Source organism: Muntiacus reevesi, chromosome 3, assembly GCF_963930625.1.
Source record: "Muntiacus reevesi chromosome 3, mMunRee1.1, whole genome shotgun sequence".
Classification (NCBI taxonomy): Eukaryota; Metazoa; Chordata; class Mammalia; order Artiodactyla; family Cervidae; genus Muntiacus; species Muntiacus reevesi.
The window spans coordinates 141,903,892-141,926,234 of NC_089251.1; the positions used below are offsets into that span (position 1 = coordinate 141,903,892).

General features: G+C 46.1%; 1 protein-coding gene across 4 annotated transcripts in view; it reads right to left on the minus strand.

Annotated features, from left to right (window-relative positions):
- Positions 1 to 22,343, minus strand: part of NRP2 (neuropilin 2) — a 120,201-nt gene that overhangs the window by 80,467 nt on the left and 17,391 nt on the right. For all 4 annotated transcript variants that reach the window (XM_065930747.1, XM_065930748.1, XM_065930749.1 and 1 more), the window contains exon 3: positions 4,152 to 4,333. In XM_065930747.1, coding sequence (XP_065786819.1) covers positions 4,152 to 4,333 — 182 coding nt within the window. The remainder of the gene's footprint in view (positions 1 to 4,151; positions 4,334 to 22,343) is intronic.

Here is a 22,343-nt window from a genome sequence, read left to right on the forward strand (position 1 = left end):
GAAGGAGAAAAACAGTTTTATCCTCTTTATGCAGAAAAATCAAGCCTGTCCATTACAATCATTCATCCATTTATAACGGCGCCATCTTGCTGTTTGGACTGTGGTCATTGTCAGGAAGCAGGCAGCCGAATATCGAAAGTGGAGAAGAGATCTCAGCAAAGGTGACTATCCTTGGGGCAAGAGTTGAGTCTTGCAGATACCCACCTAAACCAAGAGGCTTTTCTGCAATGTGCTAAATGAATTAAAAATTAAGAAAATAGCTCACTCAACAGATACTCAAGTTCATGCAATGGTAAGATTGTCCATAGAAGTTAGGGGATTTTGCTTCAGTGAATGATTTCATACCAAAGGACTCTGGTATGAAAAATGCCCATGCTGTGGTTTTTCACTGTAAATTGTACAATAACTCTGCAAGCGGAAGAAGAATCTGCAAGCACAAGGCTGTTGAAAACATGGTACATTTATCCAAAATTGAGCTGGGTCTGACCACAAAAGGTAAATCCAGATCTTCAATTGAAGAAGTGGGAGTAGGGGGCACCCCAGGTTTTCTCTGTTTGTGGATAACGCGAGATTTCAGTTTCTAAAATTTCACTGGGCCCCAGGAAAGAAAACTTGATCTTGCACTTTGGTCAGAAGACAATCAGGAAACAAAGAGACAAAAACACCACGTTTTCCAGTGATTCCGTTTCCAATGTTACTTTTTAAATTATTTTAAAATTCCTTTCTCTGCTATGCTCATGATTTGGTGATTTGGGATCACTTAAGTCAGCAAGTTGTTTACTTAACCCTTTTGTACATGGACATACGTAGACTCTTTCCTAAACCACTTCATTCAGGGCAGACGTGAACCTCTCCCTCCAGCCTCTTGGTCCCATCTGTACTGAACCGCGGGTTCATTTCTGTCGGTATAATAACTCTGAGCAGAGGCCTGCCTGGGTGATGTGCGGTCGAAGGCTTCCTGAGTCCTCGGCACAGTGGTGTATGTGTTTACACTTCCCCCTTCTCTCTCTTTATGAATCTGACTAGCAAACACAACTGTGTTTGTTTGGATTTCTTCAGCATGTTCTGCGTTTCTTTCATGTTCTGTGGATGACGTAACTTTGTGTATTTTCTCTCAGGGCTCCAACAGCGGAGATCTGGGTGAGGGACCTGGAGGAACGCTCATCTTCCTAAACTCCTCAGTTTTGAATTTGGCACAGCCGCCCCCATCCCTGCACCTGTGTGTGCCTTATTGAGGATAAGTTGCTCTTTCCAACGGGCATGATGGCGCATGTGAATGGCTCCGGGGCCACTGGGCTCCCACCTTCTTTCTTACAATCCCCAGATGAACGATTGCTATTGGCAGGGCTGTTCTCTCCTGTTGTTGCAGTAATCTCTTTCTTCCTTCCTAGGCAATCCCCATCCTTAAAGTAGACTGTCCCAATTCCCCATGCCCAAGTCACCTTCTTGGCTGCCTCCTTTGTTTCTAGGTAATCCACAGACTTGCTGCCTCATTCAAAATCCTACATCAGCCTACCCTCAAAACAGCAATGCTGAGTTATGATGATATCTGTATGTTTTGTCTCTTAATACCGACCCCTCACATTTGCATGATGGATAGAGCTAACGGGGGCTTCCCTGGTGGCTCTGTGGTAAAGAATCTGCCTGTTACACAGAAAACGGGTTTGATCCCTGGATCAGGAAGATCTCCTGGAGGAGGGCATGGCAACCCACTCCAGTATCCTTGCCTGGAGAATCCCCATGGACAGAGGAGCCTGGAGGACTATAGTCCATAAGGTCACAAAGAATTGGACCCAGCTGAATAACTTAGCAGGCAGGCAGGCAGGCACAGAGCTAACATTCATGTTTTTATGTTGATTTCTGGAGGATGTGGTACCGTCCTTTGTGAAATACAAAGCTGGGAAGTATGAAACAGATTTGAGCTGTCATGGTCCTCCCCATTCTAGCTCTCTGGAAGACTTTGCTTGGAGCCCTTTTCACGGTCAACACAGCAGGGCTGAGTGGCGGCTTTAGCATTGGGGACCTGGCTATCTAAAGGAATTCCCAGATCCCCCTCTGGCCAAGCCACTCGATGGCTTCCTCATTTTCATATCCAGAGCATGTTCTTTTTTGAAATTCATTTTTATTGGAGCATAGTTGCTTTATAATGTTAGTTTCTATTGTACAGCAAAATGAATCAGTCATACATACACATACATCCCCTCCGTTTTGGACTGCCATCCCATCCAGGACATCACAATGCATTAAGTACAAATCCATAGCATGTCATACATGCGTGCTAAGTCACTTCAGTCGTGTGTGACTCTGTATGACCCCACGGACTGTAGCCTGCCGGGATCCTCTGTCCATGGGATTCTCCAGGCAAGAAGACTGGAGTGGGTTGCCATGCCCTCCTCCAGGGGATCTTTCCCACCAGGCACTGAACCCGTGTCTCCTGCACTGGCAGGCGGGTTCTTGGCCACTAGCGCCACCTAGGAAGCACCCAGAGCATGTTACTCATACCTTGATACTTACTCACTCTGTCTCATATTATAGTTTATACCTTTCAAGTTACGTATCTATTTACACATATTCATTCAATAACGTCAACTATGCACCTGTTACATGCTGTCTCCCCCAACAGAACAGCACCAACACCCATACAGAAACTTCCTTTCTCTCTTCCCTCTCCCCACTGCTCCCCAGCAGATGATGATATAATGAGCGGTCCATCCTTGCTGGGGGCACTAACTAATCTGAATCTCGCACAGGACCCAACGGAATGTGGGTAAGGCTATCTGCAAGTCTCACGCCAGTTCCGAGCCACCCGACACTCAGATCGTCAGTCCCCATGACCTCAAGTACCCGGGAGCATGACCCCCCATGGCAGACGGACCTTCTCAGGATTCATGCCCTGGGACAGTCCCAGCTCCCACTCCGGCTCCACACAGTTCCTTCGGCCCCACCCCTTTGCTGGATCCTGCGATCTTGTTCTCAGGCAGACAAATCGGGCAAATATTTAGACAGATTGGATATAAAAAGCGCTTTCAGCAGCTACCACTTCCTTTCAAGAATTGTTTGGCGAAAAAGAAAATATATATGAATAGTTCCCCTCACACTGAACTCAACAGGCGCCGGGCTTTGGGCTCCTTGATGACAAGGCTGACAGTTTCCCCTTTCAGCAGACACTGCCCATGAGTTGTAAAACGTGGGCTGCTGGAGAGGGAAACACAGTCCTAGATGGGGCAGGAGCCCCCGAGGAGCGGGGATGGGCAGGGCTGAGGAGGACGGGAGGACAGGCTTCACTTAGCCTCCAGTCAATGAGCTCACACATCAGAGGGAAGGATACGCTGCTCTGAGCGCTTCCGTGGAGATGCTGAACCAGCGTCTTGTGAATCAAAGTTGTCTCTACCCAGATAGGGAGAGCAAGCATTAGCCCATATTCTTATGGTCTAAAAGTAATCTAAGGGGGACCTAATGGAAAGCAAAAAGTCAACTTAAAAGTTCTCTGCTTCTTCTTCTGCTATCTTTTTTCAGAGAGTCAGCTTCTTCAACACTTACGAAGGGGGGATTCAATGGATAGATGTGATACAGTGGATCAGCAGGGGGAATTTCTAGGAGTCATATTTGGATCTAAAATGACTGCATGATCCCATTGGTGGTGGGGTCACAGTAAGATTTTTAGAGACTCCAAACACTGAAAAGATTGTGTCCTTCTTCCCCATGTGGTTCTAAAGAAAGGCTATTTAAGTTATTAAGTAATTTGGAGGAAGTTCAACCAAGTTTTGCTTTCACCACGAAGATTACTGTGATTAAACACACACACACACACACAAATCAGATTTTTTCCAAATGTGTTTTTCTATATAATAGATGCCCCTACTCTTTTGCTGTCACAAACACCCAAGCAGTAACCCTGTAGTTCGCCCTCTTAAATTGGCTGGAAGCTTAAATGGGCTTTTCAACACAGTCTCCAGGCTCACCTTGAGCACTCTTCCCTCCATCAACTCTCTCAGGCTGGATAAACTGGAAGCTTGACCACGTAGGTCAACCCACTGGGCTTCGTCTATGAACACATAACTATCAGGCAGACCCGACACACAGTGCCCCGTGGCCAGACACAGGTGCCGATGGCGGAGTCCCCGCTTCTCCCCACCCACGACCACTCTGACCTGTCTTGAAGATCTCATAGCGCAGGGAGAAGCCTGCCCCCTGCCGGGCGTAGTCAGAGGTGAACTTGATGTACAGGACCGAGCCGGAGGAGATGATGGTGGGTGGGGCGATGTTTCCACAGTGCTTTCCCAGGAGATCTGCGGATTCGCTGTCTCCATCTCGAATCTCAATGAAGTCATACCTGGGTGCAGACAGCATAAAGGGGCACATGTGAGAAAAGATCACTGCTAGGAGATGAAATGGACTACTGTGTCCCTCCAGCTCAGGGGCTCTCCATCCACTTCTAGACACTCACGTGTTCTGAATGGATAAACAAAGGGCGCTTAGGTTTGCTTGTAGAGACTGGCAAACACAGATATAGGAAGTGGCTTTACTAAAGCCACAGAGAATGAGCTCCTCTGTGCATGGCTAGATTTTAAGGCCTTATCTCTTGCTCACATAAGAGCAGTAGCATCATTCTATCAAATGTCTCAAACAGTTTTTTTTCTTCGTTCGGTAGCACCATTTTTATTTCCATCGTGATCTATCTGAATCTTAGTCTTTTCTTCTTGGCTCTGTGTCTCTGCATGTTACTTAACCCCTGTGAGCATCAATTACTTCATCTGTAAGATGCAGATAAAGATATCCACTTCAGGGGACTGGGACAGAGACGGAATGAAAAAAATGCAAGGAAGGTGCTGGGCACCAAGTCAGGCACACGGGGGTTGTTTCAGAGAGATTTATTTTTTTTTTTGCCTCTTTCCCAAGTTTCAGTTCTCTCCTGAACTGAAGGGGTCAACCCTTCTTTTCTTTAACTGTCAGTAATAAAGTCTCCCCAATCGTGGGCCATCTCCCTCCCTGAGATGACTGAGAAGTTCACATCAGCAGTGTCTATCTGGTCAACACCACGTTTTTAAAAGGAATCAGCAGCGTATTAGATAAGGCAATAAAAACCTTTCTCCAAAAGGAGGGGGTGAATCCCAGGGGACCCAGCTTCTCTGAACACATAACTATTAGTCTCAGCAAGAGGCTGAGCAGGCTGCCTTCCTTACCCTGAAGACTGGAGCTCATTTCAAACAGAATCAAACTGGCCCAGGTAGGGGGAGGCACCTCAAAGACATCCTTGGCTAAGTTCACAGGACTGCACAAGTACTGTGCCATCTTATCTGTACAGATGCACACCTTCAGCTTCAGCATGTGGTCTGGCAAGCCTCACTGTCCCAAGTCTGTGGTCTTTATCTGGGCTCCTGGGGAACACCCTGTCACAACTGCTGATGTGGAAAATTTCTTCCCTACCAGCTCTCTCAAATTGCTGGTCACTGTACCATTATTTACTGAAAGCCATCCATCTCCTTCTCCCACCCTGTTTATGTATTTTGCATTAAGCTGTTAAGACGACATGTACATTCTCTTCCATTGGGGAAAAGAGAGGGACTAGAAAGGTTATCCTCCCTGGGATGTACCCACTGGCTCCTGTCACACACACGGAGTTTGGGGGAGCTGGCGGCCTGCAGAAGTGGCCTTCTGAGCCGGAGTGGCCTGAGGCCTCCTTACAGCCCCTGGAAGCCATACTTCAGATGGCTCAGCCACTTCCAAATAAGCCTTTGAAGGGAGTATATGGAGTGGATCAGGGTTAGTTCATTCTTAGACCCCAGAGAGCTGGAATTCTACAGTCAAAAGAATCACAGAAGTTGCTTAGAGTCTGGAGAAGGGAGATGGCAGGGTTTTCCCCCAGGAGCTCCGGAGAGATGGCCACAGATTGGGAAAGGCAGTGGGGGTGGGGGAATCTGTTTAGGTCTGTGCTTTCAGTGTGGGAGACGGTGCTGACGCTAAAAGTGTGCTTCCTCAGTTCCAAAACATAAGTGAAAAGACAGTTTCTTCTCAAAGGAAATTCCCCCAGAACTTCTGGAAAATCCCTCCTTGTTATTGCCACACTGAGATGAGCTCCGCTGGACAGTCACTCTCAGCTGAGTAATGGCGATGGCTTCCTTCACAGGGTGCACGAGGCTGAAGCAAGGATGTACCCATTGAGCAGAAGGACCCAGCTTGCCTGGGGGGGCAAGAGCACCCCCACCCCACCTCACTCCGCAGGTAGGCAGAACCCAGTTCAGCCTCATCAGCTGAGTTACTCTCGGGCAAGTTACTCCACCTCTCTGAGCCTCAGAAATGGAAAAAATAAGAGCAAAAGAGGGATACTAGAACCTTCCTTTCAGTTTTTCTGAAATTTAAAGGACCCACATAATCTATAGAAGGTGTCTAGGACACAGACTAGCAGTGAGTGTGCACTTTGTAAATGCACTGGGATTTGTTGTGTTTCCACACCCATTTCAGAGGGGAAGAGGCTGAGCCATAGAGCAGAAGTGATTTTCCCTGAGAGAGAGCCAGTGAGTGAGGCACTGTGTAGGAGGGAATGTGCATCTGCTCAAACATTTTGGAGGGCATTTTGGCAAAAATGTGACAAAAGTTAATATATACATATTCTTTAATCCAGCAATCCCACTGCTAGGAATTTTTCCTAGCAAAATAATCAGACAATTGTGCAAAGATGTATATGCATCTTTGTGTGTGTGTACATATTTTAAAAAGCATGGGAAAAGTGAAAAGATGCTTTGTTTATAAAAAGCATGTGTCTAAATGTCTGACAACAGTGGTGAGTATATCAATTTTGGACATTTATAAATGGAAAGCTCCAGTGCTATAGTGAAAATGCTGTAGGTATAGGTGTTTTTTTTTTTTTTTTTGACCTTAAAGGAAAAATGTCCATGGTATATTATTAAGTTGAAAAACAGTAGATTGTTTTTAAAGTATGCTTTAAAGTATATGTAAGTATATAAATTTCCTTGCATATACACACAGAAAAAGCCTGAAAGACTATACATTAAAATATTAACTGTGATGAAATATATTTATGGGGGATAATTTGTAATTTTTTGTTTTCTTCTTTTCTATTATCTGAGTTGTTTATAATAAGTCTTCACTTCTTTAAAATACATAAAGATCTTTCTATTAAGAATTTTTTTCCCCAAGTAGAAGAGTTGAGAAAAATAACCCAGCTCTCATAATTTTGCAGATAAAAAGTGCCACTATCATGATGGTAACCATCATCCATAAGGGCTAAATAAGACATAGCTTGTAGGAGCACCTAGAATAGTGTCAGGGACATGGCCCACACTTAATTAAAATTCTAAAACAATTTTTAAAAGACCATCACATACGTCCAGTTGTTGTGTTGCCAGTTTCTATAAGGACACAGAGAGGCCCTGACATCCTCCTGGCTTGTTCTTAGAAGTGGAGGGTTTATCTGGTCGCCAAATCACCCATGGGGTCACTTAGGGGGTTAACAGAATCAGCAATGAACCAAGAGTACCCAAAACATATCACAGCTGCAAACTTGCCTCAATTGACTCAACAGATATATCACCAAAATCCTTTTGGGTAACATGGCTAGCTGTAAATACATCCTCACATATCTACATACACATCAGTGAAGGGAGGCATTTTTGAAAAAGGGTCACACAAATCAGTCATATCATACAGCTTCTCTCTGAGCCTGTTATTTAAAGGACCCTCTGGTGAATCCTTTTGTGAAGCAAATAATCAGCCCTTACTTGAACTTCTTAGCAAAACTGGAATTTTCTATCAGGTTTACTTGCGGGGAAAACGACCCAGAGTTACCATCTGGCAGCTAAAATTCCCCTTCCCTTCAGCGTCTGGGGTTCTGCCCTGTGAACCAACTCCAGCTCACCACCAGGTCTTCTGGCTGGGCTTTTTGTATAAAGGGCATACTCCAAATGACATGCTGACTCCACACAGAATGTCTCATTTGCCTCCTGTGAGACTGACTCATTTGGGGAAATTTTTTATTATTAGGGATTTGCTACAGCTGGAGTAAATCTCTCCAGAAATTTCAGTGTTGTCAGGTTCCTTTATGAAGAGCTAGCAGAGACTTAGGAAGTTGTGGCCTTGGAATAAATATGACTTTGCATCTGGCATCTAATACCCAGCGTTTGTTGGGTAAATGAATCTGGGCTGCAAACTCAGAGCTCACCCCAATGGTAGTCAAGTAGGATAACCTGAAAAGCCATTCCTCTTATCCATTTTCTGGAAGGAAACAGACACAAGCTCACAGACATATTAACTATTGTGTTTGCATTTCATTATTCCTAATCTCCCTCAAATGAAAAAATTCCTTTCAAAGCTTTAACACTACCTTTTCAAATTTTATTTATTTATTTACTTTCCTAAGCTGAAGTAGCCATCTCTATGCCAGTTCTTTTTTTTTTTTTCCCTTCCTCCTCTCTAAAATGGTTCCCTAAGTACCTTTTTACTTTTCTTTTCACAGATCCCGACATCTGTATGTTGAGCATTTGTCTAGAGAATGCTTTCTGTACTTTCTCTCTCAACTTCAAAGTCTTCATTCCTCTCCCCAAACCCACATTTGGAGCGTGAGAATGTTGACGGTGGAATTAATTTTAAGAGTCCACAGGAGAGATATGAAAAAGTATCAGTCTCATCTCTTCTTCTCATCACTAGGCAAACATGCAAAGACTTTTTCCATAACTCTCTCCACACGTGATGCTGCCCAGCAGGCCACCAAAGGCTGGGTCAGCCGACCGAGTCTGTGCTGGAAAATTCACCACGTGGAGGCCCTTCTCCCAGGGTTGGATGACAAGTGGCTCTGTCCAGAGTCTACCTTTGTGGATACCACACAGAACTGCCTGTGAGGGGATTTCTATGATGTGGGCAGAGTCCTTAGCTGCTCCAAGGAAGAATGCTGTGTCCATTCTATGAGATTTGTCTATATGGCTGAGCACCTATGTGCCCAAGTCCTGAAGCCATAACATTTGCCAACCAGGCGATGCCTCCTCTCATGCTACTTGCATCATGAAATGTCTAAGCCATCACGTTTTGTACATGGAAAGTTCTTTCCAGCCCCTGGGCCTTTGCACTTGCTCTTCCCTCTGTCTGCAATACTCCTTGTTAGCTTTCGCTCTGGCTGGTACCTTCTCATTTTTTTGAGTGCAAATGTCACCTCCTCAGAGAAGTCTGCCCTGATCATTCCATTTCATCTGGCATGGCCTTATTCTCTACCTCACCTGCTTTCATCACCTTTATGGCTGTTACCGTAATCTGGAAAGGTCTTGTCAATATACTTTATTTGTTTAGGATACGGGGCCTGTACTAGACAACCAGAACCATGAGGGTGAGAAATGCACCTTTTCACGGATGAATTTATAATGTTGGATTGGCCAAAAGTTCATTTGGGTTTTTCATACGATGGAAAAACCCAAATGAACTTTTGGGCCAACCCGATATTTGCATGGTGCCTGGCACATAGGAGGGCTCACTAACTTCGTGTTCAGTGAATAAATGAATGAGGGAACCTAAGGTTGATGTTATATGTCAAAAAGGATAAACTCTGCTTTCTGAGGGGTTGGATATGTTGGTCTGTTTTCTACTCTGCCATTGTGTGCCAGCGCACTCACTGAGCTATTCTGGTTGTATCTGAAAACCAAAATGTTGCCTCGTGACTTGAAAACACGAAATATAACATTTTGAGTGGAAGAAACATCTCAAATCATGCTGACAGCATTTTCACTATTAGCGGCAAACAAATCAACTATAATTAAAATGCTGTCAAAGTGATTTGAGATTTTTCTCACACTTTCAAAGTTCCATATTTCATGAGTAGATTATCCAGGCCAGAGAATTTATCACCTCCTGGAGTGCCTTTCTTCCAGGAAGCTCAAAGACATCTACAAACACTGTCTTATTAATCCTTACATTAAAACCTGCGGGGAAAATAGGAGGAAAAAACAACACTGTCATGCACAACTTTCCCAACAAAGAAGCTGCCCGAGATCCTAAGCGGCTGTGGAGGAGGTCTGCATGATGCTAAAGTTGCGAGTCAATTCAGGTCCAAAGCCAGGTCGCCTGGTCTCCAGCTCGGATGGGACACCCAGCTTTTCTGTAGAAATTAGCTAGCTGTCAGGTCAGGTTTCTTAAGAAGTCTTTTCATTTCCTTGAATTTCTCCTTTCCTCTGGTGCCACACACATTTAAGAAGAAGCTGGCATATCAATGGGAAGAGCTCCCACTTACTGAGCATTCCTAATGGGCTAGATTCTCGCTCCATTTAGATACTATTTCCTTTAGCCCTCACTTAATACACACCAGACCCTGATATGATAACTGTCCATTCGCAGATGTACAGGTGAAGCTAAGGAAGGCTAACTGACCTGCCCAAAGTCACAAGATGAGGCAAGGTCAGAGGCAGGCTTGGCCCATGCAGTCTTACTCCAGGGCACACTGACATTGCCTCCGTCCTTTGTCCTCTGGGCTAAGGAAAGATCAGAGAGCGACAGGCATGCCAGATTGCCAGAGCATTACATTAGAAGGTGCAGGTGCCAAGCACCCTTTCCATCTCAGTTAGAGGCTTCACAGAATCTCACTCTTTTAACTTAGCTGTTTTGTTTAACAATGCCAAATTTAACAAACAAATCACCCATAGAAGCAGGGAGTAGATTTGGAATTCATGGTTTTGAGTCTCATCAGTAACAATCCAGCTTCTAAGTGTTCAGATGGGATAACATATTAATTTTTGTAAGTGAAGGATTTTTATAAGCACATATATACCCATATGTGAACATATGGCCCGAGTGAGAAAACAGTATCCTGTGTACTTACACGCTCTTAAGTACCATCTAGAGCATACATTTTTAAGCCTGTGAATTTCCAGTAGGGTCCACAGATGAATTTCAGTAGATTGGGGAACCCCTACAATCATATGCAGAAATTTTGTCAGTTTGTGTACGTGCACATTTTCCTAGGGATGGGGTCTGTGACCAAAAAAAAAAAAAAAATTTCAATTGCATAGAAACGTATCTGTCTACAAGGGTGTGTATAGTCTGGGAAATGCATACTCTGTATGTATACTCTGGTTTTGTGGACAGATTCAGCTAGTTCCTGGCACATGCTAGTGGTATGAGTTCAGGCATTTATCTTCTCTAAGTCTCAGTTTTTTCATCTATAAAATGGAAATAATAATTTCCCCACTTTGTGGGATTGTTGAAAGGTTCGTAAAGGCCTACACAGGCCCAATATAGCACCAAATGCCTTAGAAACTGCCTGAGAGGCACTGGCTATTTTTATTATTACTTGGGTTCTACAAAATAGTGTGGCAGACTTGGGAACAGGTGACAACGAAATGAAAAGTCATAACTTTAGAGACAGTTTATGCCTCCCAACCTCCATGCTATAGAGGGCAGTTTCTAAACACCTTCCTCCTATACAAACCCATCCACAGTGCTTCATCACTTGAGCTGGTTCCAGCCCAGGCTCTGGAACCAGTCAGCCAGGCTGGGTTCAAAACCAGCCCCGCTGCCCCTCACATGTGCTGGATCTTGAACAACTAGGCACTGAACCCCCAGATTTTGTGAGTTAATACATGTCAACAGCTCAGCACAGGGCCAGGCACATAGTAAATGCTCAATAAACAAATATTAGTTGTTACTGCTGCTATCATTATTATCTGTTGTTGTCTAACTTCATATCCCTCTTATGTCTTATCTAACTTCTTTATTATGTGTTATCTAACCCCACAGACTCACACACTGCCTCGGTTTGGGTATCTGCCTTGGTGCCAAGTGCTGTTTTAAAACCGGTTGTTGGCACTTTCATTTTCTTCTTTTATCTCTTCCCACCCCAAATCTCTGATATTTTGAGCTTCTTCACAATCCGCTCAGAACCCAGGTCACCAGGGCTCTTCAGAAGGGAGGAAATCTGACCACCCAGCAAAGGAAGTATGCAAAGAGAACAACCCAAAAGAAACTGGAGGAATTACTGCAAAAAAACCTTGAAGGCAAGAAAATGGAAACTACAAATAACATCTATTTATAATTACTGGTTGTTTTTCCGCAGAAGCCCCGGGATGAGGGAAAGGGCCCGCCGGTCTCTCATTGTTTCTGGCAGAGCAGGCTGCCAAGAACGCCTTGCAACGTGAGGAAGGAGGCCGCTCCAGACAGTGTCTGATAAGTCTCACTGCAGATGAACTTTCAGAGACTCAAGGGGCGCACAACAAAGCCCGCAGCGTCTCTCCCCTGACCCTCTGGCCTAGCACCCCTCTCTCCACTGGCCGACTCCACAGCAAGCACATTCCTCAGGCCCCAAGGCCACAAATCTGCTCTGTTCCTGGAGACTGGCTTGGAGAGGACGCGTTTGTTTATGTAAGGAAGGGTTTTCGAGGCAACCAGCGCCAGTGTGAAGTTTAAGGTTTTTGGGCAGGCTGTTTTCAGCATGACTGTTGAGTGTTTCTTTCTGTCTGTCCTTTGCGTCTATAAAATCCTCATCCTCTGCCATCAGCTTAAAGAACCCCATGCTGGCATTGTGTAATAACACCAGAGTAGAAAGTAGGTAAGAGTTGCCCACAGTTTGCCTCCATTCACTGGGGCTCGGATGGGAAGGTGAACCCCTTTCAATCCCAAGGGCCAAGGGCCAGAGGCTTGCTGAATTGTTCTAAGCTGGCTGGGTCAACTGCACATGCCTCGGCTTGCCTCATCTCATAAATGGGTATAAGGCCCATGTCTCTGTGCCTCTCAGGGCTGACAGGTAGGGACAGAGGTAACCGGAACCCACCGAGAGGAAATCAGAGGGCACCATTCCTGGGCCTAGTGTGCAGTCAGCATCCCTGACCTTGGCTGGGTGAATGGTTCCCTCCGGGATGGGCGCTCACGCACCCTGGCTCCCAAAGGGTCTAATTGTGAGAGTGAATCATAACCTTTCCATCTGTCCGAAAAATGGGAGCCTGCTGGGAACGAGGTGTGCTGAGCTCCAGGGAATCTGTCAGCATCAAAAAATCCTTTATGTTTTTTCCAGGGATCAAGGGAGTTCTCAAAGGTTTTTTTGTCTTCCTTTGCTGGCTTCCAGCCTCCATGACAAAAGTCAGAAAATACAAAACTTGCCTGAAAAACGTGCCGTGCGGAAATCCAAGGAGGGGACTATCTGAGGAGTAGGTGTGACCGAGCAGGTGTGACGGGCGCTGTCTTTGCATTTCATTTACTCAGAGCTTCAGGTTACAGAGCTCAGAGCTTCTTCCTGGCTCCAGGGGCAAACTCGTCGCTACTGTGCAAAAAGCACTGGAGTGTGGACATGAGGGGCCTGCACTAATGTCCAGGCAGGAAGGGATGGCTGCCACGCCGGGGTGGAAATTCTGAATAGAGCGTTCGGTGGCCAGTCGGCTGGGACCGCTTCCGCCTCTCAAACCACCACTGGGGTAACAGCTTTCTTTGACAACTGTGTTCTGAAGGCCCTGTGGCTGTCGGGGCAAAGGAGGCCTGTCCACTCAGGGCACATTACAGGACTCGCCTTTCCGCATCACAGAAATGCATCCCTCTATCCTGAAAGAATCAGCTGCCATTTGTGGGGGGGGGGGGAGAAGCTGTGAAGTTCAGAATAACGGGTGCTCTTGGCTGAAGGCTCAGTAAGACAGGAAAGAAATATGGCTAGAAAGGACACCAGCTTCTACAAGAAAGGGAACCAGACTGCAGGAAGTCTCCTCACAGGATGGGAACAGTGTGAGTCAGGCCTCGAAGGACCTTTATCCCACAGCCAGAGCAGGCGGTTTGCTGTGTGCGTGGATCAGCTGGCTGGCTGGTGAGACGGCCATCACATTGCAGCGGCCGGTGGGACCCTCACACCCTGGGAGGGAGCCTCAGTGTCAGGGATGAGCTGTGGGGCCACGCAAGCATGAGGGCCTTCATGGGCAGCAGGGCGATGGACATGCCCAGAAGAAGAGTCCCCAACAGCAGCCCGCCCTGAGGCTAGAACTAAATCCTGTATCTGCTTGGACCTCACTTTCCCAGCAGATAAGACCAAAAAAAAAAAATAATAATAATACTTTCTTATCCTCCTACCGCTCTCAAAGGGATGACGCACAGATAAATCACTTTGAACTTTTAGATGAAAGGTGCTCTATAAACCCGAGGTCTCATCAACTGTAATTGTTACGGTAATTATTTTAATGATAATAATGATGATAATGGGTGGAGGAGGTAGGGTGGGACGAAACCTCCTACCTTGAGACAATGGAACCCCCCCTCTCCCCCCATTAAAACCACAACACGGATTCCTTCTGCTCCTAGTTCTCAACCCTCTCTTTCAAACTGCCAATTCCTGGGCTGAAATATTATTTACTCCTTTCCTTTCCAATAAAACAATTATTTGTTCCACCGTTTTCCCTCTCACTCACTCTCTGGTGTGTCTGGCTTCGCCCTGACAGCTCAGCCATGGACTGTTTACATGTCTTGCTCACCCTCCAAGACTCCCGGTTCAGCTCCATTGACACTAAAGGCAGGAGAATTCTCTCTGTGTGAGGAATCAATTACTTCCGCTGACACTCTATTACTAGCCCTCACATCTTCGGATTCCAGATGAAGAGTGAGGTGTGGGGGAATGGCAGGGAATTTGAAGAGGATGGGGCGGGGCTGGAGGGGACAGGGGAGGAGGTGGATGACAAGGAGGCAGAAGGAAACAATTGACCGAGAGTCAGGCCTCTCAGCTTGTATTTAAAGACACAGAAAGATCACTCTCCTTGACTGCCCTGTCGGCATCCGGAGGTGAGCAGATGGCAGGAAGAGGCAAAGAAAAGGTATAAGAGAAAAAAAAAATCCGTGTCCAGGATATCCTAGGAAATCAGAGAGGCCCCAAATACCTAAGCCTTGGGAAAGCAGATGACAGCTCTGGGCACAAAGACACAGGTATCCTAAGGCAGCTAAAGCAGGCTTCAAATCCCAGCCCTGCCCTTACTATCTGTGTGATCTCGCCGGGCCTCAGTAACGCCATCTGTTAAATGGGAATAACAGCAGTCCCAGCCTTAGAGGGTTGTTACGAGAGTAAAATATGGCAGGTTCTTGGGGTAGTAGCACCAGGGACCTGTCGAGAGCTCAATATATATTTGCTGTTATTGTTCAACTGACAATCCCTTCATACCACCTATAAACAAAATGGAATCCCTAATGGGGCAGAGCTAAAAAATTTATAGAGATTGCTGAGACGCTTGACTACAAAGCCAGGGGAGAAAAGCATATAAAAATCATGTGAATTCTCCTTTACCGTGTTGGAGTTTTTTGCTGCCCTTCTAAACCTAAGCCTAGCTCACAGTTTTTCTTTCTTCTTCTTTGTCAAATTTTATTTTGAACCAGCTCACATTTTCAGGGATTTTCTTTCTAGGAAAAAAAATTTTTTTATTATGTAAATGAAATACAACCATCTACTCTGCAATCAACTGAGATGAGTTGTGAGGCGTAGGTCTTATAATGAAGGACGATTATGGAAGCTCTTTTTGAGAAGGAAAGACAAGGGCAGCTAATATATATATATATTTTTTCCTGGATGATTTATCCAGGCAGAAGTAGAAGAGCGGAATTACATTATCTGCTGAGTTTCTCTTAATCTAAAGGTTTCAATCGCCCTGCCACTAAAAAGGACAAAACAAAGAGAATATATTTTTTTTTCTAAAGGACTCATGACTACCAGAGAACACATGAATTCCCTTTTAGAAAAATCTAATTTCTCTACTTGGTCTATTTCCTTCTCCTCTTTATCCCCTCCACACCCAGAGTTCCCACTGAATTTCTTAAGACAGACTCTCACCCAATGTAATTAGATGGGAGAATTACACGGAGTTACATGGGATGAGATCCTGGCCCTCTGGGACCGCTGGGGTTCACAGAATGTGCCAGGGTTGAGAAGCAGAACAAGTGGGATTGTGTACTAGAAAATCTCAAGTGATTTTCTCAATCAGAAGATAAAAACGCATTGTTAGGAAGGACATCCACAGTGAAGCTTGCATTTTGAGAGTTGAGATTGCAACATCGCATATTTAAAAACAAACTGCCAAAAATAACTGCTGTCCCAACTGCTCTTTAACCTTGGTAGGCGGAGGAGAACAATCTGTGGTGTGTTTTCCCACTTCTTCAGCAAGCTCAGTTGCTGGGTGGAGTTCTTGGTCAAGGTTGGTGAGTGTGGGGTCGGCTGCCAGCTGAGCTGCAGTTAGCAGACCGCTCCCGTTTATTGCACCACGTACCTGGAGGGGAATCTGTTTCTGTCATTAGGAGGGTTGTTGCAATACAGAGAAGTATTGCTGCTCATGGGCTCCGTGGGGGAATCAGAATATTTCTGAGCCTGGGCAGGCAGTAAATCTGTAATAATGTCATGAGTAATCAACCTGAGGGTCTCTCCTGAGTATAAGACACCCTGTTCGACCACAGAGAACCCACTCTCTGCTTGGATTTCCAGAGGCTCAGGCGGAAACCAGCTGAAGCTACATTATAACTGGGCATTGGGCCCTTGTGCCCTCTATTCACAGGAAAAAGAAGTGTGTTCAGAGGCAGTCTGGTGTAGGAGTACTCTGATGCACATAGCTTAATCCAGAGTGTTACCTGGACTTCCCCAGGCCAAATCTCACTTTCAGGCATTAAATTGGTGGGGAGAGTCCCTGGATAGAGGGTATGAGACTGCAGAAGCTCTGACCCGGGAGAGTGGGACAGCAGAGAGTTCCCATAATCTCTCTTTCCTGACCTCACCCCCTCTCTGAGATGCTGGAAGTCGTGTGGCCAGGAAATAAAGTTAAACAGCACTGCCTAGGAATCTCTTCACCAGGAAGGGGGTTTATATCAACAAGACACAAAGATGGCCTTTCATTACTGTGGCTCCCTTCTTGTCTGGGACATGATGCTCTCTGCCCGGGCCACCAGCCATACCCATGCCCCCCTTTGCCTGGTTAACTTCTTCAGGATCAGTATAGCCATCGCCTCCTCCAGGCAGCCTTCCCTGATCTCCTCAGCCAACTGGATCCCAGGGCTTATATCACGCCCTCGATCAGAATGTATGGTGTTGGTGGAGACAATAAAGCGTGAGAATAAACAGCTCAGGTTGCAAAAAAGCAGGGTGTTCCGGCTTCAAATCCCTTCTCTGCCACTTTCAAGAGTGCGACCTTGGGTTAGCTGCTTACTTCTTTGAGCCCAAGTCTCTTCATTTGTCAAATGGGAAGAGTAACAATGACTTCACTGATTTTTGTGGCCATAGAGGGTAGAGACAAGATACATGTGGTCCATGCCCTTAGAGAACTTACATGCTCAGAACACAGGATGACCACGCATGAACAAAACGCAAGCAGATCAAGGCAACATGCAATGATTAGGGAGTTCTGAGTAGGATGCCCTAAAAGAGCTGGAGGAATCTAGGACTCCTAGGGGGAGGGGAGGATATTATACAGTGGGGAGTGCTGGAGGGGAGAGGGAGGTGAGTCTGAGCCTCTGCCCTCACAGGGCCTCCTGCGGAAGTAAGGTTGTATGTGGTTGTATGTGCAGGATGCTAATTGAGTGCATGTAATCTTCGCTGGCTGGGTGGGTTGGGGCCACATGTCTGAAGTCTGGTATGTTCCCTCTGTTTCCTGTAGTCAACTTGTCAACCTAGGAGAATGCTCTCTTTCTAAGACAGCATCCCCAACTTTGGGGAAAAACAGACATATCTAAGATTTAGAGGGCTCCTCTGGCCACAGATAAACACAAGAACACTTTGTTTACCCAGCACACTTAGCTAGAGGCCAAATATCCCCAAACCTCAAATATCCAGTATGGGGGCAGGGGATGGTTTCAAAAGAAAAGATGGTGAGCAGCTCAACTACTGCTGAGGACCCCGTGCATTGGTGCTCCTGCACGCTGTCCCCAGAGCACCCCCGCCTTGCTCTACTACGAGTGAGGCTGACTAGGGCAAACCAGAATGCTGGCCCTGGACTGTACTGGCTTGGGACAAAAGCTAGACCCCAGGACTAAAGAGGTCCCAGTGGACACCAAAACCTCCCGAGGCAAAATCCTACCCAAAATAAAAGGGTGAAAACAGGTCAGAGGGGTGCACTTATAACAGAAGCGCTATGACAGCAAGCGTATAGATAGCAAAAATGTCACACACTTCCCCGAAGTACAAAGATGCTGACATGGTCGATAATGTATTGTGTATCGACATAAATAGGAGACCGAAATCTTGCAAAGTAGTCATCACTGACACAGTTTTGCAGATGAAGACACTGAGGCCTGGGAAGTGTAAAAAGTCAACAAAAACTCATACCTAAACCTATCTGATCTAAATATGACATTAACCAGCCTCTGTTGCAAAAACTCAAGTTGAGAATTAGAAGCCTGAGTCATTGAGAAAAAGTTAACTCACCTTATTATTTGTTCTGTTTCAGAAGACAAGGAAGTGTGGCACATGACATAGAATGTTTTTAATCAGAGATCTTTCTAAAGAGGAACATTTGGAGCTTTAAAGCAGGGTGTTTTAGAATCTGGAAATTTCAGGGTGGCATGGTAAAGGAGATCTCTTTTGCTGAGCACACACATACAATTATTAGTACAGGTTTGGGTCTGGGTTTTTCAGCCTAAGTATTCTCTCAAGTCTTCCTAGTGGTTTTTGCAATTTCTGAAGCGTGTTTTTCAAGACACCATCTGGAAATAACCAGTTCTTAAAAGGACCTGGGTCTTCCCTGGTGGCTCAGATGGTAAAGAATCCGCCTGCAATGGGGGAGACCTGGGTTTGATCCCTGGGTTGGGAAGGTCCCCTGCGGGGGGGCATGGCAACCTACTCTAGCATTCTTGCCTGAAGAATCCCCAAAGACAGAGGAGCCTGGCAGGCTACAGTCCATAGGGTCACAAAGAGTCGGACACGACTGAGTGAGTGAGCACAGCACAAATGGACCGAGACTCTTGGTTCTGGCTTCATCTGGGCCTCCACCAGGCCTGTGCGAGTGCTTGTGAATAAGCTCTGTATCATACACAGGTAGGGATTTTCAAGAATACATCTATTTCAGATCTCAGAAAGGGAAAGAATACTCAAGTTTGCGTGCATGTGTTTCTAACGCCCTAACATTCAGCTACTTGGCCGATGACTCAAGTGAAAGGCAGTAGCAGGATGCTCTTCCCCACCGCAGGGAATGAAGTGGCTTCGCTTTGTCTGCTCAGTCAGCCCTGAGTCCTGCCTTCCCATCTGTCAGCCACCCTGACCTGGCGGGGCCATAGGGTTTTCTGGTTTCTGCTTGCCCACTGGTAACCAGGCCTCAGAATGGCCTCCGGGTGCTGGGGGCTTGGGTTCCTGGCGATGGTCAGAGGGAGGAGGTGGGGAGCTCGCTGCAGACGGTGGCCTTGGATTGCACTGACTCAGGCAAAACCAGGGCTGGTGAGTGAAAGTTTCCAAGCAGACGGTAAGTTTAAATGGAACAAAATTAGCAAGTGACGGTTAGGGGAAAAGGTCTGCCTGTCTGGGGTTTATTCACCAACGGCCTCCACCTTTAGGTCGTGGATTTCAAGGGATAGAGAGCCAAAAGCTTAGGGGCCAGTGACCAGGCTAATCCTCTCATAGCAGGGCCCACTCCCAGGTCATGGGCCATCTTTGCAGTTAATCCTGCACAAAGAAAGACAGGGAAAACAGAAGAGGGCGGGCATGTGATCACTGCCCTTTTTCCACAGGGAGGCTGTTTTTTTTTTGTTTGTTTCCCGATGTTCTTGCTCACTTCCAGTTTTTGCAGGGGTATTGCTGCTGCATGCTCTTCTCAAAAAATCTTTGGGAAGTTTTCTCTTGGTGAGTATTCACCCTAAGGACCCTGAATATTCATTGGAAGGACTGATGCTGAAGCTGAAGCTCCAATACTTTGGCCACCTGATGCGAACAGCCAACTCATTGGAAGAGACCCTGATGCTGGGAGAGATTGAGGGCAGGAGGAGGATGACAGAGGATGAGATGGTTGGTTGAACGGCATCACTGATTCAATAGACATGAGTTTGAGCAAACTCAGGGAGATAGTGGAGGGCAGGGAGGCCTGACATGCTGCAGTCCGCAGGGTCTCAAAGAGTCGGACACGACTGAGCAACTGAACAACGCCAACAAAAGGACCTTGAGAACCAAATCCAGTTGGAAACACACACCCGAAATGAAAGGAGAAGGGATGCTAGCTTCCTTTGACAGTAAGTGCTTTCCCAGCCCAGAAGCTCCCTTGGAAGGAAAATGAGAGTGGGAGAGAGGAGGAACAGAACGTCTAAGACTTTAATGAGATGTGAAAGTGAAGCCAGGCAGTAGGGGCAAGGGGAGCCTGTTTACCCTGAACACAAATGGCAGGGAAGACTTAAAACACCTCTAGGGTAAAAGATGGAGAGACTCGATGTGTCCTTCCAAGTACAAAAATTAATCAGAATGAGAGAAAAATGAGGCGTGGAGAAGAAAGGGGAGGGGGAAAGGAGAGAGGTAGGCACCAGACGAAGCAGCATGACCCCGGCAGAGTCTTGCTGACACTTCGGCACTGGAACAAAGAGACTCCAGAAGGACCTTTTTCTGACCTCCCTGAACTTTTCGGTTCAAGCTGGAAGCAAGGAGTGGAGGAGTGGGGAGGAGAACAGGAAGCTACTTGGTATGGATGATAAGCACCAGAAGCTTCAGAATAACCTGTAACTTGCCTGTTCCCCCACTCCAGCTCCAGTCAGAGACATCGTCTTGGATCCTCTGCCACCAGTGGCTTCAGAGACCCTGCGCTCGCCCCATCCCTGGGACTCAGTCCTGAGGGGAAAGGGTACCCCACAGCCCCAAACAGGGCAGGAGCATGTTTCCCTGGCTTTTCGTGCTTCCAACGTGTTTTAAGCCACACTCACCAGCTCCTGAGTTTTCCCTTCAAAAACCTGGCTTCTCTCTCCGCCACTATGAATATACATGAGATGACCTCTCTGCAATTTCCCTGGGAGATTTGCTGGCATAAGCATAACAGATTTTGGCCCTCATCTGAGAGAGGTGCTTAGTCAAATTTCTCTGAGCTCAGACCCAAGCCCTGAGTACGGCATGCTTCAGTTTGTGCCAACCTTCTATATCCCAGCCAGAGGCACCGGAAGCTTTATACCTTAGAAAGAAGCTCTTCTAACAGAAATTTTTGGTAACGTTCACTGGCAGGGAATTGGCAGCCCTGAGATGCTGTGCAAATATACGCAGGCTGTGCATTTAACTTGGACAAAGAGGAACCAAGAAGTTCCCCGTGTCATCCACTGAGTCAAGAGTGGATCTAGGATTAGAACTCCATCTTATGACTCTTCATCACATGAGGCGTCCATCTGGGAAACCCTCCGGTTTTCAACAAAGACTATCTCGTTAGGAAGGAACTGTTATGAAGGTGCAAAGGCGTCCTAGGATGATAACAAGGACACTGATTCACTGAATCTCCCAACCTAGCTCTGGTTAGAGAGGAGCCTTGTCTCCTCCACAAGGAAGTGAGGGCCCAGACTGAGGCCTGTCCTTGGTACACCTCCTGCTAGCTGTCTCCTCTGTCAATTCATCAGTATTCACAGTGCCTTGGTCACAAGGAATGCTCAGACTATTTATTAATCATAAGGGGCCACTGAAAACGTATCAGAGCTATGGCATGTTCTAGACACTCTATTTAGAGCAAGACATGATCGTTGGCGGGCTTCCCTGGGGGCTCAGTGGTAAAGAATTCACTTGCAATGCAGGTTCAATCCCTGGGTCGGGAAGATCCCCTGGAGAAGGAAATGGTAACCCACCTCCAGTATTTGTGCCAGGATAATCCCATGAACAAAGGAGACTGGTGGGCTCACAGTCCATGGGGTTGCAAAGAGTTAGACATGACTCAGCAACTTAACAACAGCAAATGATTGTTGGCATATTCTGTCCTACAGAGAAAACTCTCATTTTTGTTTCAGTGAAGAAAGACTCTAAGGTGGAGCCCACTAGACAAGACAAAGGGCATTCACACTCTTGACATAATACAGTGCTGCTCCCTACCTCACTTTAACTAATAGGGACCCTGATGCTAACACAGCATTTCTTTTTTTGTTTTTGCTCTTTTTCTTGAAATCATCCAAGACTTTTATTCTATATGTGATTTTTGTCATAGGCATATATACTGAATAGGGAATACCACTCTGAATGGGATTTTATATATTTTTACCTGATAGGAAACTAGAGGGATTATTGCTGTAAAATTATAGAAAATGTAGACTGGTTCACAGTCAGTAGGAATTTATATGTGGGTATAACTAGAAAGTTCCCAATGCAGTAAAATATTTTATATTTCAATAGTTGATGGAACATAGAACATCTTACTCTATAAGCTTCTGTAGCTACATGTATCCATAGAAAAAAAGGTAGCGCTAAGCTGTGTCTGACT